This window comes from Cryptotermes secundus, unplaced genomic scaffold (assembly GCF_002891405.2).
Source record: "Cryptotermes secundus unplaced genomic scaffold, Csec_1.0 scaffold5, whole genome shotgun sequence".
Classification (NCBI taxonomy): Eukaryota; Metazoa; Arthropoda; class Insecta; order Blattodea; family Kalotermitidae; genus Cryptotermes; species Cryptotermes secundus.
The window spans coordinates 281880-299720 of record NW_019724742.1 but is presented as its reverse complement, the minus strand read 5'-3'; the positions used below and the strand labels follow the sequence as shown (position 1 = coordinate 299720).

General features: G+C 42.2%; 1 protein-coding gene across 2 annotated transcripts in view; it reads right to left on the bottom strand.

Moving 5' to 3' along the window:
• Positions 1 to 11599: 11599 nt before the first annotated feature.
• The window catches only part of LOC111862710 (eukaryotic translation initiation factor 5B), a 114305-nt gene continuing 108063 nt past the window's right edge, over positions 11600 to 17841 (bottom strand). The window contains exons 22-23 of one of the 2 annotated variants that reach the window (XM_023848331.2): positions 15993 to 16116; positions 11600 to 12044 (exon numbers count right to left, since the gene is read on the bottom strand). In XM_023848331.2, the coding sequence (XP_023704099.1) occupies positions 16009 to 16116 (108 nt within the window). In that variant the 3' untranslated portion in view covers positions 11600 to 12044; positions 15993 to 16008. Of the gene's footprint in view, positions 12045 to 15822; positions 16117 to 17841 lie in introns of those variants that run through there. The other variant, XM_023848330.2, reaches the window with a different exon arrangement.

The window sequence follows — 17841 nt, the reverse complement described above, 5'->3', positions numbered from 1 at the left end:
TTCGGCGACAAATTGCTACAGTCAAAATGATGGATGTTATGTCGTCCTCTTCCTGCGAACTCATTCCTAACACATTAATAGTATCCGGGATAAGCATGAGACAATCCGGTTATAAATATTGGCCTTTCTGGTCCGACTTTGTGTTTTGTCTGACAAGTCCAGTGAAAGTTACTTTTTGAACAACTTAAACTATACATCAACTCGCAAGCATTTCGAAAGAAGACTATCTTTAAGCAAGTAGACGAGGAAGCGGGTTACTAGCGAATAAAACACAAGTATTAACAGCTTGAGAGTTTGCTCCATGAAGGACAGGACAGAGAGAAATTACGTTCCAGACTCCGAATTGTATGAATATGCAGAAGACAGAGATCTGTGAACTCTAATGTTTTGTATTATTGTAAAATTCTCTAATCTCATTCAGCGTGTAACACATTCCTGCCATTTCATATACAAATATGTCAAAATTTCAACTTCGGGAACCTCTTCCAAGAATTCCTCCACTGTTGAGTGACGTGCTAAGCGGGCCGTTGTCTAGAGGCGGCCTGGGTACTATGGACATGGGAGAGTGTTTTGGTTGCCGTGTAAATGTGTTTACCGACCTTTGGCAAGTACTGGACGACTTTTCTTTTTAAACTATTCCATCTATCATCCGCCATGTCACAATATATTTTTTTTTTACAATTCCTGTGTTTCAATGGGGAGATAATTTTCGAATATTGTAATTTCAGATGATACAGTAACTCGAAATTTGTATGGCATGCAGTTGAATGAAGTTTCTCAAGATACTCATGTAAAATGATAAACATTTTGTCGACTCTGCGTAAAATACAACACAAATACTCTATATATTCATAAAGTGTTCACTACGTGGCTGCACTGACCAGGTTCTTTCTGAAAGTCCATAATTATTCAGATAAGAAATCCCCCTTCACCTTTCTCGGAAATGGAATGTTCATCATCTTCGGACACTAACCTGAGGAAGTTCAGTCTCGACTATCCCTTCACAGTATTTCTGTAAGTTCCATTTTCATTCATGTAACTGTGCCAAAGCCTCCAGTTTCCTCTTCCCTTCGCGTTCTCAGACCATGAACTTTTGTGAGCAGTTCTAACCTGTCCAGTGAGGGCTGCACATCCAAAATGTCTGATTCTCCTCGACTAGTTATTCTAATATTAAAGGAAGAATACTTGATTACGTAATTCTCTGCACTCTCCTATTGCTTTCTCTCGCTTAGTTCCACATTTTCGTCTCAGCAATTCGTTCTCAGACGCTTTTAATTTATCTTCTTCTGCTGCACTGACAGACTTGAGTTTCATGAAGCATGAAAGCAAAATAAGATGAGAAAATTTATATCGTAACGTGTTTTGTTAGTTTTTAGATATTTATATGGAACTGTTGTACAGAAAGAGAGAACTCGGCCAGCTTATGAGGATTGGAGCCATTCCAAGGAAAGTGGAAGGGTTACACTATTCACAGAAATTCCAGAATGCCTTGAATGTTGAGGGCCACTTCCGTGAACCTCCAGTCACATTCTTTCCTTAAATACTGAATTGTCTCTTCTCAACTGACGTCACTGCCTACAATTACCATTTATAAGATAATAATTTTGGTATTTGTTTTAAGGTGAATGGTGAAAACGGCCGCTTTAACATTTGTGTACGTTTCTATTCTAGTCCGCTGCCATTTGCCGTCGTTGATAATGTAGTCTTCATTTCGTCTTAGAAGGGACCTGTTGGCTGTATTCCTATGAATATGTCTTTCCTCGGCAAAAGCCTATGTACTGCGTCAACCAGGTGTTGCTACCTTCCTGAACTTCTTCACCAAAATTTCTATTATAGTCTTTATTTCTACGTTGTACTCATATTCACATAGGTACACTTGCCCAATCAAATTCATTGAGACGCTTTCTGTAAGAACGGAGAAAAGTATTTCCAGACATAAGTTGCATTTTTCAGCCACTTAAACCAACAATGGGCACGAGAAATCTCTCCGCATGTGCATTCATACGAGTATGCATTCATTCATGAGTAATCTGTCAGACGACAGGTCCACAGTCTCTTCCAAAACAGCTCCTCCACTTGATGCGATCTAGAGCTTTCTCCTTCAAATGAGAATATCCTCTTCTGTCCCCAAAGTCATCCAGCATCTTCTTACGTCTTCTGGTCACTTCTATCCGCCCCTCTATCTTTCCTTCAATAACTTCTTTTAGAAGGCAGTTACTGCGTAAGATATGACATACGTGTATATACCTTTACATTTTTGGAATGTTTTATACTATAGCATATTGTGTATGAGAGCATAACTGAAAAACTGGAAGTATCGTGTAAAAAAACAGGGCGAAGATACGTGGCTGAAGTTGGCATACGAAAATACTCTAAGTGGAACAGGAGGATGAGGAAAACAAGCGCTGAAAACAGGAATCTGAAATAGCAAGTTGCTCAGTGCGTGAAGGCATGCAAAGACACCGATTGGCTGGAGTTGCAGGACAAACGTGGAATAACTGCATACAATTTCTGATACGGAAATCTCGCGAAGGAAGACCATTTAGAAAACCAAAACAGGGGTTAAAGAACCATAATTACTTACTAATGGAGCTGAGCCCTTATTGAGGATCCGCCAATTCTGCAGCTACTCAACAATTTCCCAGCATTTCATGGAACCCGAAGGTTCATTACCGTGTTCATAAGAGCCCTCCACTGGTCCTTATCCTGAGCCAGATCAATCCAATCCGCTAATGAATATTCTTATCGTGGTTTATAATACCGCAGGTGTACTTAGTACGTGTGGCAAATGTTTATACGGATTATTTTTCTTACTCATTAAAACAATGGATTTCATATTCTATATAAGACAAAGACAAACACACTTGCACAGCAGACAGGTGAAATAGTAAGCCTCAGAATAAAGCAGAAGCATTCTCACTCAGTGACCAGGACAACTGCTTACACTCAGAAACTGGGAATCGTTGGTGAAGTCTGCCACCAATACAGCAGGAAGCCGGACGGCTGTCGCAGACGAAGTGTCTGAAATCTACCCGTCAAATTAGTTCGTAAGGCCAAGAAGGGTGGCCAAGGAAGTAACGTTCTAGGCTTGTATGGAGGTGCTGGTTTCGCATCTCAGCTGGGACAACAGCTACCGTGGCTAAGATTTTTTCGTGATTTTCCTAAATCCCTTCAGGAAAACGAATAGACAGTATCCCGATTAGACCATTAGTGGTTCCTAAAAAATCATTTCCAGTTACTCATTCGACGGTCAACTGAGCGAACAGATTTTGTCTAGAGCGCTGTTTTCCAAGCTTATTTTTGTGCGCCGTCACTTCGAGCACCATGCACTGTTTTACATTAATCATAACCGGAGATAGGGGGCATTTACTGTTATTATTATTATTATAAGGGAAACTGCACACATATTATATTGTCACGTGTTTCCTAGGTAACGCGACAAGAAAATACGGGTCCCGGATTTGGCGGATACGTTTACTGTCCAAGTCCAAGTCACATTGCAACTGACGTTCAGTCAGTAAGTCTTGGTGTCGAGCCCCGACCAGATATTTATTACTGTTGAACATTACGGTTTTGTTTTTTGTGGGGCGTCCACTCTGACGAGAGGACGGGTCTGTCTTTTTTTTACTTGCTACTGGTCCTTGCCAGCGCAGTCTTTCTCGGGCCCGAGTCCCTTGGGACTCACGACAGTATTTTACTGTCTCAGATTTGAAACTTCCTTTTTCGTCGCCTCTTACGACCCGCAGGGTCACGGTGGAGGTATTCGACCCCGCCTCCACACGGATGACGTTTATTGGATTATCACTCAGTTACACTCACAACTACAATTATTCTCCTATAACGTTCTTTTAGACGAAGCGACCTTATTAGTCCGTCGTCTCTTTGCGTTGGTTCTTCAACGTTTATACTTGCACCCCTATTCTCGGAGAAGTGTCTTGGGTCTTCGCTCTTCGAAGCTGGACTGTTATATCCTACATTCGGCCTGAACAGAGAACAGCTTGTCGAAGGGTTCAGCTTCGCTGCTGCCATGCAAACGACTCTCTCGTTGCTGTGGGAATACCTGTTTACTTGTGGGCGTTGTTGTAATGCAACTGCTTCAAACAATTCGTTACTTACGCATTGCTAGCCTCTTTGTAACCCACTGTTAGGCTTTCGTGTTGTTTAAGCGATCTGCTAGACAATGGGCTGCTTATATTGCATTGACTAGGAATTGCTAGCCGTTGATCAGCGATGGACGTCTTCCTGGCGGCACGGCACAGTATTTACTTCCCATTATATTTCATCCTTGACTTCCCCCATGCCATTCCACAGAAACTGAGAGAATGTAAAAGTGACTAGCAATACGTACCGGTGGGAAGGAGAGACCTGCATGTTTGGATCTAGGCAACTCATCCTTGGATGAATTGTCGAGGTACCAACTCGTGAGTCACTTTCAGGTTGAAGGGGGTTATGGTATATCGATGTGAAACTGGAAAAAAAAAAGTAGTAACACCTCGGTGGCTCGTCGTGAAAATTCCAAGTATTCTTTTTAAATCGAAATCCAAAATTCAATAAGTTTGATCCAGAGAGTCCTGTGGGACATTTCCATTCAGACATTTGGACTGATTTATAAGCCATGATTCCGTGTTTACAGATGCACGCAATGCACCTCTCACCATATCATGCTTTATCAATGAACTGAGACCACAGCAGTCTGTAATAATCGAGAGTTCGGGTAGTTTTCCCATTGCGTACAGTCTATACTCGATTTCTGCGGTTCGTATCCATCTCTGGTAGATTTTTCGTGGGATTAGGTACTTGAAGTTTTATGTTGTGTGCTATGCGCGGGTCTCCCGCGGTGGTAATGGTGCCAATGTAGCAGTCTTCCCTCTCATGCCCATCAATTGGAGGACTAACCGGGAGAGTAGAGCAATATTAAACCTGGCCGCACTGCTGAACACCGCGGGAGTGGTTAACACCATTGACAGCATTCAGGAGCTCCTAATCTCGAATCTCGGCCAGTCACGCGCCCTTCCGTACATATTGTAATTCACTTTCCACTAGCCATTCAATAATTCGACGTCATACATTTAAGCATCTGCAGATATAGTCACATAAGCCAATTTCGGTGGATCTGTATAATACGTCTGGACTAAGTGGCTCACGACCTAGGCCAGTGGCAGTCTTCTGTTTTAGGACGGTTTAAGCTTAGGGTTATGATACTGGGAAACAGGTAAGTTACATCTACTGTCGCACGAGGTAGCGTAGTTGGTTGAGGCACTATGCTACAAACCAGAAGGTCGCGGGTTAGAGTCCTGACGAGGTGGATATTTTCAATTGACCTAATCCTTCCAGCCGCATTCTGGCCCTGGGGTCGACTCAGCCTCTAACAGATAAGAGTACCAGGAATCTTCCTAAGGGGTAAAGGGCGGCCGGCGGGTAAGACTGACAATCTCACCGCCATCTTTGATCCGATTGTCTAGAAAATGTGGGACCCTCAACGTCTCACAACCTTATGGGCCTTCACAGCCTGGTACAGGGATAGCTTTACCTCTTACATCCACTGTCGCCGATCACATTGGCCACGCGGTCTAAGGCATGAATTGTCTTCGGTCGCTGAAACGCTGCGATGGAGGGTTCGAATGCCAATCAAGGCATGGATGTCTGTGTTTGCGTTTATTCTGTATCTGTATTCTGTGTGTAGGTAGTGACCTTGCGACGGGCTGATCACTCCTCCAAGGAGTCAAGGAGTCCTACAGTCTCTGTAAAAAAAGATAACGAAACTAAAGAGGCCAGGATCCAAAAAATGTCTGTACAACCATTGATGAATCAATGAATGACAAATGAGCATCTACTGACCCCATAAACCTCGTAGCAAGTCTGAAATACATACAAACTACAAACAGCGCACTGATGGCCGTCGTTGTAGAGGCCCAGCTCAGCTACGCTCCTGGCCGGTAGGCACTTTGCCTGACACTAGAGCCGTAGGCCTTGTTTGTGCCTGACCAGCGAGTCGCTATACAGAGTGGTGTCTCGGCATCAGCACTCAATTAACACGTGTCGTATTGTGGTTTGCGTCCGGGACGTACCTGGTTCGAATCTCGACAGATAATCCTGAGAATATCCCGCAGTTTATTTGAATTTCTACGTGAAAGTGCCGAAATAGTATCTTTTGTCCTTTATATTCACTCACATTCAATGAATATTCTCCTGTTGACGCGTATTTCCATGATTCACACGATCTTTTCAAACCCCAGACAAATCAAGCCTGTCTGGTTTCATGCAAGATGTTTCGTTCAGAACAAGGAAAGACTTAAAGAGGTCAACACTCGAGTCTTTCCCGCTAACAGCGACTTTTCCTGTAACTTCACTGCTCATCACACAGAAAGTGTGATGAGAGAGTAAAGTAAAGTAAAGTAAAGCTATCCCTGTACCAGGCCGTGAAGGCCCATAGGGTTGTGAGACGTTGAGGCTCCCACATTATCTAGACAGTCGGCTAAAAGATGGCGGTGAGGTTGTCAGCCTTACGCGCCGGCCGCGCTTTACTCCCCAGAAAAATTATTTAATTAATTCCTGGTACTCATTTCTGGAAGGATTAGGTCAACTGAAAAAAATCCCGCGACCTTCCGGCTTGTAGCATAGCCCCTCAACCAACTACGCTACTGCGTACCCCCATTCCCTGAAGGAGAGAAAATTTAAATTTCAGCTGGAAAGAGAGCATTACCACTATATCCTTACCCATGGGACGATCACTTCAAACTTTTATACAAATCATTTTAAGTTGGTACACAATAAAACCATAACGGCAACTTCTATTTTTTAGTTAATTTTCGCCGATCCTAACAGAGCTAAAGTGGGAAGACATAGTTTGCAGAAGTTTTATTTCCAACTGGAACCCTCAAATGGTTTTGATCATGTACTGTATACAAAAAGGGTAGGGATAGCTCAATCTGTAGAGCGATGAGTTGGATGGCTTGGGTTCTATTCCTAGCAGAGGCAAGATTTTTCTCTTCTCCATAGCTTCCAGACGGGCTCTGTTCGCCACCCAGCCTCCTATCCAACGGGTACCGGCTGTATCCCCGAAGGTAAAGCGACAGGGGCGTTAAGCTCACCACTTATCCAACTTTTCCAAAATAGTGTAACTATACATTCACTCCCGCATACGTCTTAATGGCGTCGTGCTTAATTAATTAAACACAGGCACAACTTAACATTTTTACATTTTACTGCATTTCGTTCTGCACATTATAAATGGAAACATCAACACAGCTATTTAACATTCCATATGTTTTTGTACTGCTACATATTTCGACCGTGACTGCTGGGCCATTTTGAAGTGGCACAATACGCAAAAGCATCAATTTATTGAATTGTCATGCCTACATCCCTGAGTTTCGTGTGCACTCATGAGCATTTTCGGAACCTACCTTGCGAAAAACTTGTGACAGCCTAGCCTTTCATTATTATTTTTTTTATTGCTAGTGGGGTGGGACTAAGTCCCTTGTACTGCGGCCACTTCTGGCCTATTGTACCAACCCAAGATGATAGGTGAGGGTGATTGTGGCGCAATTGGTGGAATGAAGATTGGCAGGGGAAACCGAAGTACTCGGAGAAAACCTGCCCCAGCACCACTTTGCCCATAATAAATCCCACTTGACCAGACCCGGGATCGAACCCGGGCCGCCGCGGTGGGAAGACAGCGACTAACCGCTTGTGCTATGGGGCGGCCAAAAAGCCTAGCCTAACTGCGATAGTCTAGTAGAGAACGGTGCGTGAAATTTGTGGAAATTCACATGAAAGTTCTGAAATTGTGAAACACCGTCTTTCAAACATTTTTTGGCCAACACTTTGAACAAGATAGTCACTCAGTAAAGATGACCAGCCATTTCGCCCATATCTGAATATACTACACCATTTTCTACAGTTCCTACAGTACATTACATTTTGGCCATAAGCCGCGCGTAATTTACGATGAATTTCTATAGCACTCGTGTTTTTAGCACGAAGAAAGCGGACAACAGCGCGAATTTCATAGCTGGCGGGATTATCAATCACAAGACACATCGTAACTCACTCTGTACAGACAAGAACAAACACTAGGTGACCAGTTATGTGATGATTTACAAGGCAGTGAGCCATGTGACGCTACCTCGCATGCGCGAGCTTCCCCCGCTCCCACATTAATTGCCTAAAATAAACGGTGGTTACTTTGCGATTAGCCCTGTACACACAATCAGAGCTGTATATATATATATATATATACACACACACATAATTTTATATTATATTTCATTAATCTTTATTTTCTGCACATTCTAATATATTGCATATTACGTGTATACTTTACCAATTAACAGATCTCTAGCAAAATTCACCAGGCACCCAAATGCGAATATAAGAACGAGGGATTCAAATTCTGCAGAATATACGTAGCAATGACAATTCAATAAGCTGATGTTTTTACGTATTGTCCCACTGAAGATGATACAGCAAACAGGGCAGAAAAATAGAGTGAAAAAGCGCAAAACATTAGCAGTATCATAAATATTTCCAAATCCACTTCTGACAAAGCTAATTAATTACCAATATACTCATTCACTACACAGCACGGCCTCAGCGGCATCAATTAGTTAAATATGCTTCGGGCAAAAAAACTTCAAACCAAGAGCCATACGCATTAATTAGATATATACTTTACGGCATGTACCAATTGTCTGCACGAGCTGTTCACAAACACACTCAATGAAGTCTAATTCTTGCTTCACGTAAAACCGAAATGAAATTCGTTCAACAACTTCCATCACAGCTACAATGAAAAGTAATTGATATGACAGGCGAGTGTCGGTATAACCCCTTGAACCATATACAACCTGTTCTCCAGTTTCTGCAGGTTTAAGTATACAATCCTAAGGCCGTGCCATAGCTCAAACGGTTAGTCGCTGGCTTTCCTCCGCGGCGGCCCGGGTTCGATCCCGGGTCTTGTCAAGCGGGATTTTGGGTGGACAAAGTGGCGCTGGGGCAGGTTTTCTCCGAGTACTTCGGTTTCCCCTGCCAATCTTCATTCCACCAATTGCTTCACAATCACCCTCACCTATGATCTGGGGCTGGTACATTAGGCCAGAAGTGGCCGCAGTACAAGGGACTTAGCCCCACCCCACTAGCAATAAAAACAGTATACAATCCTCTTTACAGACAGGACGCTACACAACTTCTGATCTTCAATAACCAGTCAAAGACAGAGGAATTTTCTAACATACGTAGTTGACAGCAGACCGCCTCTGTGGTCTAGTGGTCAGAGTTCCTGGCTACAGAACCAGAGGTTCCGGGGTAGATGCCTGGCGCTACCAGATTTTCTGAGAAGTAGTGTGTCTGGAACGGGGTCCACTCAGTGCCGTGAGGATAATTGAGAAGCTATCAAGGAAATAGAGGCTCCGGTCTAGAAAACCGAGATTAACGTCCGTGGGGGACCGTTGCGCTGACAACGTGACACCCTCTATCCGCAAAAGTTGGTAATAACTTCGCCGACAAGCGGTGGTCGCTCGGTCGGTATAGTTCGCTTGTGGACTACATGCCACGGAGTTTTTGTTTTTGTAGTTGATAGCTAGATTAAAGGTAAAGTTAAAAGACATCAGCTTATCAACGAAGGGGCGGAGGTTCAGTCCCAGAACAATCCGTGTGCAATTTGTGGTGCATGAGGTGCAGGTTTCCTTTGAGCCAGCACTGCGATTCTTCCTTGTGCCACACATGCATCCGCAGCTGCCTTCGTCACCATCATGCTACAAGGAACTCCGTCTCACCACTCACAAAAACAAAATAAAACACAAATCACGCCACCAGACGTTTGGGTTAAGTTTATACGAGCGTATTTTTTACGTTGCCCCACATGTTACCGCCTTACGAGACTGTTCCATACCAGATACGCCTATCGCTGAATTGTGAACTCGGTCTACAGGTTCAAGAATCGTTCACTCACTGACAAATTCTGCCGGCTACAGAACGTCTGGACATCAGCTGCTTTCATGGCATTGAACTATCTGTGGGCAGGGGCCGAAACAGTCCAGTTCGTAGGACTAACAGAGTATACGTGTATATCTACCTACCAAGGAGTCCTATGACAATTATAATTATTTATTTTTAAATATATTATCTGACCTAATTTTATAAAGGCTGTTTCACAAAATAAAAATAAAGGTAAAAAGTAGTTCTCCCTGGCCCCTTTCCATTCTTCTAGATGAACCTGGGTACGCGACATTCTCCTTCTACACAGAGGAGAAGCGCTGTTTGCTCTGTGACATTATTTCATTTAATAGAAAAACGGACTTTACACAATTATTACTTTAACTGCATTCCATTTACACTTACTAAGGAAGAAAGAAGCAACACAGACCAATAATATATTCGGAATATAAACCAGTTAAGCCAATTACTCTGGATAGGCATTCTGCTGAGACATTAAGAGACACCAAAAAATCGGCGCCTATTTATATCAAGGATGAACGAAGTTCCCATGTGCGTAAATTATGATTTCATATATTTCTAAACAGGCCGCCTAAGTTCCTGCCTAGAGATCCAGAGGTCCCGGGTTCGATTAGGGGTGCTACCACATTTTCTGAGTAGTGGGCCTCGAACGGGTACCACTCAGCCTCGTGGAGATAACTGACGAGCTATTTCAAGGAAATAGCGAATCCGGTCTAGAAAACCGAGATTAACGGCCATGGCGATCCGTTGCGCTGACCACGCGACACCCTCTATCCGCAAAAGTTGGCACTCACTTCGCCGACAAGCGGCGGTCGTTCGGTCGGTATAGTTCGCTTGCGGATTACAGGCCACGGAGTTATATTTCTAAACAACGTCAAAATCTTCATTTACTGCAGACACAAACAAATGCATTAATAAGATTTTAGTCCGAGAATGTAAAGAGTAAATTCTACTTCGAAGAACGAGGCGTAGATGGGAGGATCATATCGAAACGGACAAAAACAGAAAAGCCAGGTATGCCGATGTCATGAACTAACTCATCAAATATGGATCAAACTTGTAATTTACATGTTCACTGGGCAAGTGGTAAGGGACTGTAACGTCGACAGGAAATGGAAGACAGTGTTTAAGAAACATGTATGAAATATATATACAGAAAAGAGAATAAAAATAAGAAAATTTGATTTTGGGGGAACAAAATTGTTTTAAGTCAGTGATAAAAGTAAGTAAGGTAAAGCTATCCCTGTAGCAGGCCGTGGAGGCCCATAGGGTTGTGAGATGTTGGGGGTCCCACATTTTCTTGACAGTCGGGTCAGAGATGGGGGTAGGGTTGCCAGCCTTACGCACCGGCAGCCCTTGAGTTCCAAGATTATTTCTGGTACTAATTTCTACTAGAGGCTGAGTCGACCCCAGGGCCACAGTACGGCTGGAAGGATTAGATCAATTGAAAAAATCCACCTCATCGGGACGGCAATAAGCGAAACGTACCCGGCCTTCACAAACTATGCAAAAACATTTCATCACGGTTTAGCCGTGGCAGGAAGCTGAAAGTCTGTAAAATTAGAAACATTATCATATGTTTTCGGCAATTGTTTAAACAATGCACAATTTTATTTTGGGAATAAAATAAACATAATTTTTGGATAGATCAGTCTTTATTCTTTCATTAACATATAACTCTCAATACAATATACACCACAGGTCTTGAGTTATCAGCGGTTACGTAAGGAGGTTGCACAAGCGTTACACTTTCTGTTACTTACGGAAAATTGTTACATTTTCTGTTACAAACGGTTTCATTCCATTTGCACCTTAGTAAAACAACGTTTTCAAAGTTAAAAAGGGCCATCTCTTGGCTTATTCTTTCACCCTGAAGACGGAGGCAATATGTTCCTCCGAAATGTGGGCTGACGTTCAACGAATCACACGGCGTTATATCCCAGAAGACAGTTATCTTCAGGACAATCTTAATTTGTAATCATCACAGAACACTATTAGGGTGATCAAATCACGGAAGATGAGATGGGTGGGTTATGTAGCACACAAAGAGAAGACGAGATATATATCCAAACATCTGGCTGGAAAACCTGATGGAAAGAAACCACATGGTACATCTATGCATTGGAGGACGCTGTTAAACGGGATCTTAATGAAACAGGGTGTCATGATGTAGACTTAATTCATCTTTTTCAGGTTGGGAACCAGTGACAGGCTCCTATGAACAGTAAAAAGGTGAGTTTCTTCACTAGCTAAGCGACTATTAGCTTGAAGAAAGCAGTCTTCTGGGATTTGGCACCGTGTATATGTGGTGTTAACCGACGTTTCGGAGGAACGTATCGCCTCCATCTTCAGGGCAGAAGAAAAAGACTCAGTCTGCTTTTANTCTCTGCTCTCACATAGCTGTGTATATTTCCACACAGTCTGCTTTTACCGGTTCTCACGGTCTCTTCGCTTGCAGATTTCTTATATTTTTTCTTCTACCCTGAAGATGGAGGCGATACGTTCCTCTGAAACGTCGGTTAACACCACATATACACGGTGCCAAATCCCAGAAGACTGCTTTCTTCATAGTCACCGCCGTGAAAGCCTCAAATCTTACACAGACTATTAGCTTCTTAAGAAGGACACCGATTCGTAAAGCTAGGTACGTCCTGTGTATATAAAATGATATGTAAAGGTAAAAGAAGTTGTCCCTGTGCTTAACTAGTTAAACACTACACCCAGAAGGCGTCTGGGGGAATGGACGTACAGATCCACGTTTTCTTGACCTCGTCATTAGTTGGAGGTCAGTAATTAGCTTCACTCCCCGGCCGTTTTACCCCTGGCAAAAGAGTCCTCAGTATTAATTGGACAGGAGGCTGAGTGTGCCCCAAAGCTGGTCTGGACGACATGAAGAAACAAAAATTCTTGACCCTACCGGGACTAGAACTCGGACCCTACGGTCGTGCAGCCCGTAACCAGTCGCTATACCGACTACGCTCTCCCGGTTCCATAAAATGATAGGCACATACGGAAAAATCACACTGTGAATATTAATACATAAAAGAGGCAACAAGAAGATAGAAGTTGTAAACAAAATGCCACTTATCAAACAGCAGGTAAATTATGCAATATAATGATATAGAAAACAAACAGATGGACTAAAGAACTTACCAAAAGCAATAATGAAGGATGAATTACAATATTTTCCATAAGTATAACATTCCAGCAATATACTGTTCTTATTCATAATTAAAAAAGGTAACACGACATGCAGAGTAACTAACATCAGTTATAACAAAACAGCAATTATGTAATTATGGATTCTACTTTCTGTACACAAAAATAATCATATTTTCACAATAATAGCCCTTCAACTTCTTTCGGTTTATTCAAAACGTGATGACTGCTACAACTGTTTACATATCTGGATATACAAGGGTTGGGATCTTCAGTTTGGGTTTCGATGTAACAGATCAACTGGGAGTATAATTAGAAAGTACACTAGCTTTCCACAGACTTCAAGAATGCCTATGATTCAGTTACGAGGGAAGTATTGTACAATATTCTCATAGAATTTTGGGAACCCATGAAACTAGTTAGGCAGATCAAAATGTGTTTAAATGAAATCTACAGTAAAGTCCATATTTTTTTTTCCTTGGCACTACAGCCCCAGTGGGCCTAGGCCTACCTCCATGAACTCCGTTCACTTCGGTTTTTCTAGATCTTACACATACGGTAGGACGCCTGGGGCGAGTGATCAGTTCGTCGCAAGGCCTCTACCTGTAGACAAACACAGAAAAACGCACACACACATCCATGCCCTGAGTGGGATTCGAACCCACGATCCCGGCTTCCGAGCGAGCGAAGACAGTGCATGCCTTAGACCGCTCGGCTACCGGTAAAGTCCATATACATGTAGATAAACGTTGTCTGATAAGTTTCATATCCAAAACGGTCAAAATCAAGGTGCTTTGTAACGCCACTGCTTTTCAACTTTGCTTCATAATATGCCATTAGGAAGGTCCAGGAAAACCAGGTGGGACTTAAATAGAATGAGGCATAACAGATGCTGGTCTATGCTGCTGTTGTAAATCTCTTGGGAGATAACATAGATACAATAAAGAAAAACATAGAAAGTCTAAGTGAAGCCAGTAAGGAGGTTGGTCTAGAAGTTAATGTAGAGAAATTAAGTATATATTGATGTCTCACCACCAGAATGCAGGGCAACATCATGTCATAAAGACAGCTAACAGATTTTGAAAATGTGGCACAGATCAAATAGTTGGGAAGTACAGTTTCAAATCAAAACCTGATTCAGGAGGAACTGAATTCGGGTAATGCTTGCTAAAATTCAGTGCAGAACCCTTTTCTTCTCATCAGGTGTCTAAAAACATAAAAATAAAAGACAACAATTTTGCTTGTGGTTCTGGCTGTGTGAAAGCTGGTCCGTAAGTAAGGAACACGGACTGAAGGTGTCTGAGAACAGAGTGTTTGAGGACACAGCATAACGAATAGCTTCACAACTTTTGCTTTTAGCCAAGTATAATCTGAATAATCATGTGAATGAGGATGAGATGGGCATGGAGAGATGAGGAATGCATATAAGATTTTTGTGGGAGAGCCAGAAGGGAAGAGACCACTGGGAAGATCAAGATGTAGGTGGGTTGATAATATTAAGATGTATCACAGAGAGACAGGATGGGGTGGTACGGACTGGACTGATCTGGCTAAGGACAGAGATCAGTGGAGGGTTTTTGTGACCACGGTGATAAACCTGCAGGTTCCATAAAATGTTGGGAAATTCTTGAGTAGCTGCACAACTTTCGGCTTCTCAAGAAGGGCTAAACTCCACGGAGTTAGTTATCCATCTATACAAGGGTATAAATCATCATTATTCCAGACACATGAAACACACACATTAATAATTAATCACTCATCACGATCTTGCCAATGAAACTGTCACGCACTATGCTCAGGGTTATGTTTCGAGACGTGTCCATCCTCTAATATGATAAAGGAATACATTCTTTCTGAAAATGAACTTGTTCCCATCCTCAGGTGAATGGGCGGGGAGGCACTTACTCAGCTGGGTCTGTTCAACAGAGCTGATCTCATTTACTGGACCATGATCCTAAAAACAGATCCAGTCTTTAAACCACTCTGTTCCTTTATTACATTAGATGATGGGCAAAGTCCACAAACTCAGTAATTGTGAGTGTAAGGCAACAATGCTAGAACCATTTAAAATGGACCAAATACTATACTTTACAATAAGCTAGTTGAGGCAGAACAGTATGTAGTTGTCGTTCTACGCTTGGGTTCTATCAAGATGGGCTGAACATTAACACAAACTTTTCCACATTCTTCACTTGTGACAAAGTCCGAGAGTTTCCTAGGGATATAAGAAAGACACCACAACACACAGCACATATTGTATTTGTTGGCTACCATCTTCATTATCAATATTGTAATTCCCTCATCAGAAGGAGATACAATATTGCCTTTTCATCACTAACACTTCAGACTGGTAAAAACCAGTCTAGCCTGATCCAATTCAGAATTAACTTCTGAAAATATAATATTTTTACATATTTGATAAAACACCTATAATGGGGGATCAACCCAACATATGTCATCTATCCACACAGGACAAAACATATACAGCAAAAATGTGCATATACAGACATGCCTTAAGTGGGAGCCACACCAACAGCCCATCATTCCTACAGAAACCGGTATAACAGCATCTTGGGTAATCTTACTACATAAGTTGAAAATTATGCTGTAATAGAACATATGTTACTCCAGCATACACAACAATCATTTTGATTTTGGGGTTGGAGCAAAAAAAAGGGAAGTGTGACAGTAAAGTCCACAATCAAATCTGGTTTGAATTCTTTTTATTTCCTATCTGCACAACACTGGAAGGGTATATAATATATTCCAACATATGAATATATGAGTATTACACTCTTCTATGCAATGTTCATTATCACACGTTCAGCATCAGTCAAAATACATGGTGGTGTTTGATGCTGAAATTTAAAACATACCTATTCGAGGTTGGTGCTACAAAATCTGGAACAACTTCTTCAGCTCTACCATGAGCTGCCAGTCTGTCTTGACCAAGTCATCCCGGAAGTAATCCTTGCACGCATCTATTGACTGGCGACTGATCTGCAATTCAAGAAGTAACATGGTCACTGTAGCGTGGCTTGTTGATCCATGAACCCTTTACTTCAAAAGTCAGAATACATCAACCCTCACCTAAGATTGCTGTACAACCACCATCATTCCTGGGCCTTCCACGTAATCTAGGAGTCTTAAAGCTTCATGACTAATGACCCAGTTTCTGAATGGTCTAATGTTTAGAGCTCACTGACAGGTAAGGCAGCCTAGTGAGCAGAATACTACTGCCAAATGTTTTCAGAATCTTGAAACTTTCTTTTATTATATAACAGCAAAATGTGGCTGAAGAAGCTATTTATTTTTGCTGTAAACACAATATATTTCAGAGAGATATTTTTATATGATATAGCAGATGTTATTTACTTTCACCACCATTGAACTGTGGCCCACAGGATTAAAACATACAGTCCAGTGATTAGGATCAAAGCATTGTATTCAAGGTGTTTCAGGGTCAATCAAAACCACTGTAACTAATACTGAAATTATACACATAATCAGAATTGTCAGTCAGTATAATGACAATCAACTGATCTGAAGAAAGCGGAGTAGTAAACCCAATACAATAGAAAATGTCAGATACAACCCGAAATAACATTATTTAAAAAGATACCTGCATCTGTTAGTTTTAGTCTGCATGTGTCCTACTCGCTCTGATATTATCCTGACTTGGACTAATTCCACACAGCTAGGTCTGTAGAGAGTGTTTCACATACCATTTACCCTTAGAATGGAAAAGAAAGCTCGGTAACCATAATGTAAGCCAAGCACCTGGAACAGGCTCCAAACCAACCACTCTTCTAGCCCAAAAAAGTATTCTCTTGTGACACGCAAATCTGCTATCATGCACTCTCTTTCATAAAACAAAACATAACCTTATATCTAGTACATGGGGTATGACACACAGAGGATGTCTTAATTACACAACTTAAATGTAAGGATAGGCAAACAACAACAGCTTCATTAGCGAGATATGGTAACAAAAAGCATGAGGAGAGAAAAGTAGACGAAGTAGTTGTGGATAAGGAGTTTATTGGCTGTGAACAGAATGGCATTTGGACAGTTACTAGCAGCGATGAAGCGATGCTGAAACGATATACCGTTACAGTCAATGCATACCTATGCCCTGTCGAGCCAAGAATTTCTGGTCCATTGAAAGACATCAGGCATGTTGCATTTTGTTATTCCAGAAGCTTTAATGGCATTTCATAGATCGTTCCTAGTGTTACATCGCTGAGCGTAAACGATGTCCTCCAGATGGGCCCACAGGTAAAGACGGCAGGAATGAGGTCGGGTGAGCGCGGAGGCCACACAACCGGTCCGTTTCGTCATATCCATTTACCTGTGTAGTGGCTGCCTTCCCGAGACCAATGAGCAGTACCGACAAAATATGACGCGTTGCTAATAGTATGTCGTCCAGTAGTTGCTGTAACTGCTCAGATAGAAACTGTAAATAGGAGGTTACTGACAGTCGAGACGGCGGCTGATAAGGATTTAGGTGGAGATTTCAAACAGCAAACTGCTTTTGGAATCGTGACCGGAATGTGCATTTTTATCAGCTTACGTGTGTGGTGGTTACGAGTGTTCAAAATCCCTTTCAGTGTGAAGCATACTTCATTCATCAGCGGCAGGTGTATCCTGCTGCAGCAGCCCTCCACAGAACGCTTTTCGAAGCTCATAATCCAGCGACGGTTTCCAGAGTTTGAGCATGTTGTA